The 9,786-nt window shown below is 39.3% G+C and overlaps 1 protein-coding gene across 4 annotated transcripts; it reads right to left on the reverse strand.

Moving 5' to 3' along the window:
* Positions 1–5,035: 5,035 nt before the first annotated feature.
* On the reverse strand, positions 5,036–7,925 carry LOC109196196 (uncharacterized). Of its 4 annotated transcripts, none has more exons than XM_019349677.2 (6): positions 7,782–7,925; positions 6,762–6,934; positions 5,959–6,666; positions 5,650–5,775; positions 5,513–5,556; positions 5,036–5,416 (listed from the first exon to the last, which is right to left on the reverse strand). In XM_019349677.2, exons 2-6 carry the CDS (start codon positions 6,814–6,816, stop codon positions 5,294–5,296), a joined length of 1,056 nt encoding a protein of 351 aa, XP_019205222.1. In that variant the 5' UTR covers positions 6,817–6,934; positions 7,782–7,925; the 3' UTR covers positions 5,036–5,293. The 4 variants fall into 4 exon arrangements, with proteins under 4 accessions (XP_019205222.1, XP_019205219.1, XP_019205225.1 ...); XM_019349674.2 differs by having other exon boundaries at positions 6,762–6,939; positions 7,782–7,920; XM_019349680.2 differs by having other exon boundaries at positions 5,036–5,413; positions 6,762–6,939; positions 7,782–7,919.
* Positions 7,926–9,786: the final 1,861 nt, after the last annotated feature.

Below are 9,786 nucleotides of genomic sequence, written 5' to 3' on the forward strand. Positions count from 1 at the left end.
AATGATTTAAAAAAAGTGTCAATCAAGCAAATCGTCCAATAGATGCTGAAGCTACAGCCCCTCAGAGTTTAATGCGCCAGAGGCCATTTAACCTCTCTATGCACATGGCAGAAAGGGCCCGTTGCCTGTGAATGTGTGGTTAATTCTTCCAAAATATTTTTTAAAAAGCATTTTTAGGCATGTTAATGAAATTAATAATAAATAAATAATAATAAATAATCATTTCTGCTGTTCAATACTTAAAAGAATTCAACTCTTATATGGTGTCGAAGGTGTACCAAAATTGGACAAACCTGTACAACAGTTAGACATTTACTTATTGAAAGTGGTGTAATTTTAATAATAATAATAACAACAACAACAATAATAATGTATACTTTATTGATCCCTGTGGGGAATTTCCTCTCTGCATTTAACCCAGTGAAGCAGTGGGCAGCCATTGGGCGTCCAGGGAGCAGTGTGTAGGCACGGTACCTTGCTCAGGGGTACCTCAGGGTAGCCGTTCAGTGGATTCGAACCCCCGACCTTCCGATCATGGGGGCCGCCACTCTACCCTACTGAAGCAGTTTTACTTCAGAAGCATAAATTGTTGCAAGGATGATGTTTATATGTTGATTGAAAAGCAGGGAGCTTTTCCTTGACTTTTGTTTGCAAATCTACTCAAAGGCAATACAGCATTGTCTATACATGAGACATAACACAAACAGAGTAATTCTACTGTTAATATGTCACTTGACATCCACTTTTGCTCTTGAGATGTTCTGGAATCTGGTTCTTTGATAACAGGAGCGTTTTGGAGAATACCCAAAGACAGTACTGCAGTGGTTTCAGCTCATGGCAAGAAAAGATATATTAATCATCCATGGGATCAGTATGCTGCGCTAAAGAAATTACACACACATAATTATACAAAAAACATTAAAAAGTAAGTTTTTTTTTCCAAAAACTAACCGTTATAACAACATCCTTTGTTAGGGAAATGCCATCAATTTCCAGCACTTTCTGGCAAATGTGTCTTCAAAAGTAGTCGATTTCTGTAAACTCCCTGTTAAAATACCCAATTTAACTGATGCACAACATTTTGAAAAACTGTTTCATGGTACAAAACACACAGTTTTGTTCTCCTTAGGTAATTTGCTGCTTGATAATAACTATATGGGAAGACATTCTCTTAGTTTTTCTCTTAACACAAATAAGATGAAAAAATAAATAAACAAATTAAGAAATAATAAGATGTGGTTTCTTCTGTCTTTTATATATGCTGTATTCAGATTCAGATGTCTGTATTAACAGTTCTTTAACCTTTAACCTTCTTCTGAACATCAATGGAACAGTGAACAGTGAAGAAGAACATGAACTGTTCTTCTGAACATGGCTTCTCTTGCCTACTCCTTGCTGCTAGAGACCTGGCAGCACTTCCTTTCGCATAGCCGAGTCACATTTGGCCTGAGGGAGGAAGCAGTTGAGACCCTCTGTATGTCTTGAAGATAATCATCAGTAAGTCTGGACCTGTACTTGGACCTATTGAAGCTCAAGGAGGAGAAGGGCTTTTCGCACAAGTATGTGCTCCCAAAAAGGCACATGGGCCCTTTAACATTCGGGAAAGCCGAGGGAAGCTATAGGGGTCAATTCTCTCAAAAATTACCCAAGCTAGTCGGCTTTTCCACTCACCTCCCTGAATTTAGCTTTGAGTTCAGAGTTGCACTGCAGCTTAATGAGCTCAATTTGAAGCAAAGAAGGGGCATCTTGCACATCAAAGGAGAAGGGGTTAGAAAAAATTTGAAATGTGGCTCTGTGCATCTTGAAGTCTGCAAATCTGTGATCAAATTGCTCCTGTTTCCTCAAAATGATATCAACATACTTCTCACCACTGAATGGTGTGCCTGCATCTACAAGTGCCTTGCATGATGGGAAATAGCAAAGGTTTGTCTGAGAGAGCTGGGCTTTCCACAACACAAGTTTTGTGGTGAATGCTCTCACATTGTCATAGGCAGCACTGACAAGTTGCCCCTGACCTTGTAACTTCTTGTTCTTGTTCAGCTCATATGTGATATCAGCAACAAAAGCTAAGTTCACAAGCCATTTGGGATCACTTAGCACAGGAACAGCCACTCCATCCTTCTCCAAGAAGGCTTTCACTTCTGCCCTCAACTCAAAAAATCTCTTAAATACGTTTCCCCTGCTCAGCCAATGTGCCTCAGTGAAGTAGAGCACATCCCATATTGTGACTCCATTTCCTCTAAAACAAGCACAGAACCTTCAGTGCTTTAAGGCCCTGGATCTAATTTAGTTGATACATTTCACAACGACAGACATCACATTGTCAGACTTAAGGCATTTGCTGCAAAGGACCTGATGATGGATAATGCAGTGCAGAGCAATGGCCTCCTCCACACCCTTCTCACCAGTCCATTTTTCCTCCCTGTCATTGATGGCGTTCCATCAGTTGTTATTCCAACAAACCTCTTCCATGGTAAACGGAAATTCTCAATGGCATCACACACCTTGTGAAATATCTCCTGAGCGGTGGTCTGGCCATGCATTGGAATTACTGTAAGCAAGTCCTCCATCACTTCAAAACAGTCATCAACACCACGGACATACATTGCGAGCTGAGCAGTATCGGTGATATCTCTGGTTTCATTAAGAGTGACTGAGTATACACTGAAACATTTGGCTTTCTCACACAATTGGTCATAAATGTCACTTGACAGGTCAGAAATGCGATCTTATATGGTGTTGGCAGAAAGGCTGATGTTGCTAAACTGACATTTCTTTTCTGGACAGACTATATTTGCAGCCTACAATATGCACTTTTTGACAAATTCACCTTCTCTAAATGGCTTTCCTGCTTTAGCAATCATCTCACTAACCACGTAGCTAGCTTCGACTGCTGTATTATCCCACATAGCAAAATTGGTATGGCCCAGATCTGGCCCACACAGTGCGCTTACACATGGCCCACATACCCCAAAGAATGACGGCCCTTTGGTGGCCCAGATCTGGTTTGCCAGAGGTGGCCCACACATGGGCCAGCACAAGGCCAGTTGCAGACACACTGGTGGTCCTGTGCTGGCCCATGTTTGGATTACCTCTGGCAAACCTGATCTGGGCCACCAAAGGGCCGTCATTCTTTGCGGTATGTGGGCCATGTGTAAGTTGTGTGCAGCCACGGGCCAGGTGCAGACACACTGCTGACCCTGTGCTGGCGCAGAACAGTTTTAGCTCTTGCCCCAGATGTAAGCCCAATGTGTACCTCAGTCAAGCCGTGTAATAACAACATGTGCCGGAACATGCAAAAGTAACATGATGAAACTCTGTTCAGACAGTGAATAGACTAATTCTTATATAGCGATTTCTACTCTCCAAAATTACTCAAAGTGCACTGTACAACATGCCACATTCACCAATCACACGATTTCTCTAAACTGAGTGCTATCTAACTACATTCATACACATTCACACTCTTGACATGCAGACTGGAGGAGCCAGGGATTGAATCACTAACCTTCTGATCAATAGGTGACCTGCCCTACCTCCTGAGCTACAGACACCCATTGACAAACATGAGTAAACCCTCACTAGGTTTTGGATAAAGTGATAAAGTGCATGTTGGTTAGCACTGTTGGTTAGCACTGCTAGAAAGTCCAGAGTTCAATTCCACCATCAGACCAGGGTCTTTCCATGTGGAGTTTGCATGTTCTCCTTGTGTTTGTGAGGGTTCTCTCTGGGTACTCCAGCTTTCTCCCATAGTCCCACAACTTAAAGCTCCAAGACTCACAAAGAGCAATAACTTGAAGCAAATGCTTTCTGTGTCAGTCTCTCACACTGTTGTGGAGAAATTTTGGCCCACTCTTCCTTACAATGTTGCTTTAGTTCATCATAGTTTGGGGTATTTGGGCATGCACTGCTCTCTTGCGAAACCTTGATTCTTTTGTCATTTAGCTGTTCCTTTGTAGATTTGCTATGTTTGGATCACTGTCCTGTTTCATAATACAGTTAAAGCCAAGCTTTAGCTGTTGGACAGGCCTCACATTTGACTCTGCCCAGGTGTTATGTATGCAAGAAAACCAAAAACAAATTATCACCACCCCATCAACTTAACAATTATTCCAAGGTGTGTTGTGCTGATGTTGTGTTTGGTTTTCAACGACTGTGGTGTTGTGCCAAACACATCCATTTTGACTTACTCTGTCCAACAGATATTATTGTACAAGGCATGTTGTTTGTTCTAATGCAACTTCCCAAAAATATCCCACGCTGATGGGTTCTTTTTAAAAGAGACTTTTTTCTTGGCAACCCTTCAAAAAAAAACTTACACTTGTTCTGTTTTTTCTGATCATGCTCTCATGAACATTTCATATGCTAACTGAGCATGTCTGAGATGAGTCTGAGATGTACTTCTCAGGTTTTTTGCAATTTCTCTGAGCATTCTACAGTATGACAATGGGTTGAATCCACTGTGGGCTAACTTGAATGCTTTCCACTTGAATAGTATTTTTCACTGTGGAATGATGGACATCAATTTGTTTGGAAATGGTCATATAACACTTCCCAGATTGATCGGCATCTCTACAACAATCACTGGTAATGCCTTTCCTTCTTGGCATTGTAGTAGCACATACCTGAATGCTCCAGACCAATGCTCAAGATCAAACTGCCAAATTTTTGGCAAATATTTTTTATAGAGGTGGTCACACTTACTGATCACATAATGAAGTGTGTTTCATTGTCAGCACCTGGCAGCTACTTACCCTTAGTTCCTATGAAGGCAAAATCCGAGACTAGTGATAATAACCTATAGAGAAACTAAATCTATAGAGAAACAAAATCTCAACAACAAACTACTGATGTTTAAAACTACATGCACAGTATTTAGAGTTGTCAAATTTCACAGTCCTCCAATAATTATTGCCAGCTTTAGTAGCCACAGGCACTGCTGGTCTGGGATAAGTGAGGACAGTCACATGTACTGTACGATACACGGGGAGCTACCAGATACCCAAAAGAAGTAAACACGCATGCACTCAAGTTCTTCATAATGACATTTACTTTATTTTGTGATTAAACACATGGCAAGAATTCCAGAGCATTATATGAAGTGCACTAAAATCAAAAAATATGTGATATATTTCATCTGTCAAGTCTATAAATCACTATAAAGGAATAATATGAGGATATCCATCATGAAATTACCAACAAAAACAAACAAAAACAAGACCCAGAAACCATTTTTAAAATCAAAATTGTACAAGTACTTCTCTATAACAACTATAAAGAAAGAAAGAGACAGTCATTGCTTTACACTGGAGTACACACATTCACTCATGGTGTCATCCTTAAGTCGTCTTGATTGTTTTGTCTGGTTTACACGTAAAGCAGCATAATGCAGGCTGTCTGCATCTCGGTAACCCTGCTAACAAAATAATATATTAATACATTGTAACTGCTTCATATGTGCATTGTACTGGAAGATTTGTGCTTGTGAAAGTTAAACTCAAATGATATTTACCTCTGCATTGGTTGTGTGGGGAGATGACTGTCCTACATGAGACTCTGAAGGTAAAAGTTGAAGAAAAAGTAATTTTACTAAAAATAATTTTTTTTTAAATTACAGATTAAGCTTCTAGCAATAATAATACACTGTACCTGAATATTGGCAGCAGTTTCTCCCATTCATCTTGCATATCAGGAAAGCCAGAAAGCCAGAAAGAATCATGACGAATATCAAAGCACCACCCAAAAAATACACTAAACCCAGTGACTCCACGTTCCCTGTAAAATGTGAAAGCAAGATCACAACTTCAACCTTTTTTCCAAATTTTAAATAAATACTAATGAGTAAAATCAGACCATTCCCGTAGAAAAGCTGCTCACTTTGAAAGTCCAACTTTGTCCCATTCCCTGTTGGGTGGGATCTACAGTATTTTTACTAAGCTTAGTCTTGACGTTACTCACGTTCAAAGTCCAGTTTTGTCCCCTTTCCAAACAGTATGTGTCCACATGAGGCAACAGCACAGTAGTAGGTCCCAGCATGAGACAGATTCAGACCATTCATCGGCAGGGTGTAGACGCAGGTGTTAGTTTGTGTTTGAGTTTTTCTCTCGCACTGATCATTCCCGCCTCCATGGGTGTAAATGAGTCCTGGATGTTGAGATTCTTCTGTTTTTTTGAACCAGTAAATGCTGCGTTCTCCATCACAGGTCCCAGTGTGTACTGTACAGTTTAAAGTCACAGAGCCTCCAGGCTGGATGGTTTCAGAAGCAGACTGCTGGACTAAAGCTTTGATGCTCAAACCTTGACTCTTTACAATGACTTTGGTACCCTCTCCAAATTCAAACACAAATGAAAGACCACTTGCACAGAAGTAAGTTGCTGTATCTGTGATTTGTACGTTGGAAATTTGTAAGTGATTTATACCCACATCAGTTTCCAGTGTAAAGCGTGGATTGTCCTTGAACTCATCATAAAAAGTTCCATTTTTGTCAAATTTATAGGTATTAGAGATCAGCTGTAGCTTCTGTCCCAGTAGTTGCTTGTACCAGTAATACTTTGCAGCATCACTGTCATGAAAACATCGCAAAATCAACGTGTCTCCAACTTTAGCAGATATAAATCCTTTCTCTTGATGCAAATTTCTGGGTTGTTTTAAATGATTCATCTGAGCTAAATGGGGTAAAGAGCAGAATTTTTTTTAACCAGAATGATACATTTAAAATACATTACATAAATAGTTGTTTTTTAAATAAAATGCAACTTACTAAATTCCACCAAGAAGAGGCATGTCAGATAGAAGACAAGCTTCGGAGGTGTCATCTTGTTGAAATTGCCGTGTTGAGTGAAAAGCACTGCTCTACATCCTCACTCTCTTCAGAGACAAGACTGTTTTGATTGGCCAGGAGGGTAGATGATCACATCCACCTACAGAAGCAATCTTAGCTCCATAAGAAGAAGCAGTTGGGTCAAACTATATGACGTACTTTACGGCTTCTGACACTTTTTCAAATCACTGATAAATAATTGACCTTTATACAACATATTAGAATAGAAAGCAGAGTTCTTTGGCACTAGAATTAACATCATACTGTTCTACAGAATAACTGCAGTCAGTAATTATATACATGGCTTATCCTATGAAAGTATATTTCTAGACATCAGCAACACGTTGCAAGGCATTAAACAACCCGTCTGTAAAAGTGAACTAAAAAAAACAGTTTCCAGGTTTTTATCCCATAGATTTTATATAAAAGATTGATTTAGCAAGCGTGACATTATCCATTAGATAGCAAAGTCCCATTGTAAATTCTCAAGTTAAGTATTTTGACTGTCAACATCTTGATTTTTTTTTAACTGGATTTGATAATTCACTGGTGGCTTTGACTGACTGAGATAAGCCAGCCTCTTAAGCCCCAACAAACCTGGTACCAGGGTCAGTGGAGCTCAAGTGGTATGTAACCCTCCATGATGTCAAGCCTTTTATGGAAACATCAACACGTGTGTTAATCACAGAAACCTTAGAATCTCAGCTAAATGCTAATATAAACCATTTCTACCAAGCACAGTGAAAACAAGCGATGATTAAAAGAGCAGTTAAGTAAATGAGCAAAAGTCTGCTAAACACACACAACTGAGCCAGGAATTCTCCAGACTTCATGTAACAATGTAAACAATGGCAAGTTAGCTATCTTAATTCTCACCGATTCCAAAACAGCGAGTTTCAAAATTCACTGAACCATCCGGAAAAGAAGACCACAAATGTGCTAAGACAGAAATTCGCTTACTGGACTGTTTCCTCCGGTGTAGCCAATAGCCGCTGTAGTTCCTGATAATGGCTGTGGTAACACAATGCATCAGAGCAACTTCCATCAATAATCGACATTTTAGACCCAGTTACAGACACATGACTGGACAGATGCCGCGTGTCATAAATTTGGGGTTATGTGGGGTCTGGTCTTGCAACTTCTGTTGGTTGAGATGAGGTGAACGTGGCATCTACTGTGATTCCATTGGCTCAAATGATTAAAAAGAGGTGTCAATCACACAAATCGTCCACTAGAAGCCGAAGCTACAGCCCCTCAGAGTTTAAAGCGCCAGACGCTGTTTAACCTTTCCATGCGCATGGCAGAAGGGCCCGTTGCCTGTGAATGTGTGTTTAATTCTTCAAATATATTTAAAAAAAACAAGCATTTTTAGGCATGTTAATGAAATTAAATAATTTCTGCTGTTCCATACTTAAAAAAAACTCTACACGGTGTCCAAGGTGTGCCAAAATTGGTCAAACCAGGATGATGTTAATATGTTGATTGAGATCTTCTGGAATCTGGTCCTTCGAAAACAGCAAACAATCTTTGTGTATTCATAAGTTTGAAATAATAATAATGCTGAGCATGAATGCTGCTTTTGGAGAAAACCCTTAGGAACTTTTCAAAAACTCTAACCAAATACATTATGACAATATCCTTTGTTAGGGAAATGCCATAAAATTTCAGCACTTTCTGGCAAATTTGAGTGATGTCTCAAACAGTCAGGTGACTTTTAAATCTCATGCAAACAATAAAAAGCAATGAGGAAATGGCAAAAACTTGAGGGTGTCTCCAAAAGTAGTCGATTTCTGTAGACTCCCTGTTAAAATGCCCAATTTAACTGATGTACAACATTTTAAAAAACATTTTCTGGGTACAAAACACACCGTTTTGTTCTCCTTAGATAATTTGCTGCTTTATTATAATTATATGGGGAAGACATTTGCTTACTTTTTAGGCCTAAAGTTTGGACAGATGCCCTAAGATGGGCCAACAGGCCTCTGTAGTCTATACAAGGTCTCATCTCCACGTTTGTCACAGAACTGCAAAGAATTCTATTAGCTGACATTTGACATAATGCCGTCTCTCTTTGGATTGTTTTATGGTCTATAAAGGTTTATTGGTTATTTGCATGTGGTCTTTACGGCTTGCATTTTAGTACCTCAGAGGTATATTATATAATATAACCACAACTTCCATCTACTTTGTGGTTTAATGCAGTTTTCTTTAAGACTGACTCCCCACTAAAGTACTTACACCTCTTCATTCTTCTGAAACCCACAAAGACCACTACAGTTTAACTTGGCTAACATAGGTCTCACTGAAATGACTGCTTGAGTTTGACCTTGTGTTTACAGAAGAAACTATGACAGGGTGGAATTTTTTTGTGAACACATTTTCTTAAGCATAATAAATCTATGCACATGTGTATGCATCAAAAGAGGTGTAGCTATATTGAGTGACATGTGCTTATAGTTTTCTCTTGTTTAATGTTTACTTCAAGGTTTAGGGTATTCAGTTTGTTCAACCCCTTAGACTCACTAAGCTGATAACTCAGAAGCTCAACTCTCCAGTCCAAATATGGTGTTTTGATGTTCTGAAAAACAGGGCAACATCCAAAATACCAAAGTAATCCACACAAGTGGGTGACATCACTTTAACACACAATCACTGCTTCTTAAACCAAGAAGTCTTGAGTTCTATGTCTTAGTTGTGCAAGATAAGATGTGTAAGTTATGTAGAATTTAAAAAAGACCATTTTGGTGTGTTTATGAGGACAGGCAGCTAATGGGGAAAAACAAAGATTCAAGACTTACCAAGTCTTATATATCAGTTATTTTAGTCATATCAGGGTGGAGTGCTGAATTGCCAGCTAATGTTAGCAAAGCTGTATTCATAAATTGTACAGGTGCAACACAAAGACACAGATATCAAACAGTCAGCAGGAAAGAAAATAACCCAATTAAACATCTTGAATGGTGTG

Source organism: Oreochromis niloticus, linkage group LG3, assembly GCF_001858045.2.
Source record: "Oreochromis niloticus isolate F11D_XX linkage group LG3, O_niloticus_UMD_NMBU, whole genome shotgun sequence".
NCBI classification, from domain to species: domain Eukaryota; kingdom Metazoa; phylum Chordata; class Actinopteri; order Cichliformes; family Cichlidae; genus Oreochromis; species Oreochromis niloticus.

Bases quoted from the DNA above. Each gene is read 5' to 3' on its own strand.
- LOC109196196 (XM_019349677.2), bottom strand. From the start codon at position 6,816: ATGACACCTCCGAAGCTTGTCTTCTATCTGACATGCCTCTTCTTGGTG. The intron at 5,557-5,649 runs GTACAGTGTATT...TTTTACCTTCAG, and splicing joins AAACTGCTGCCAATATTCAG to AGTCTCATGTAGGACAGTCA. The intron at 5,417-5,512 runs GTAAATATCATT...TTATTTTGTTAG, and splicing joins CCCACACAACCAATGCAGAG to CAGGGTTACCGAGATGCAGA.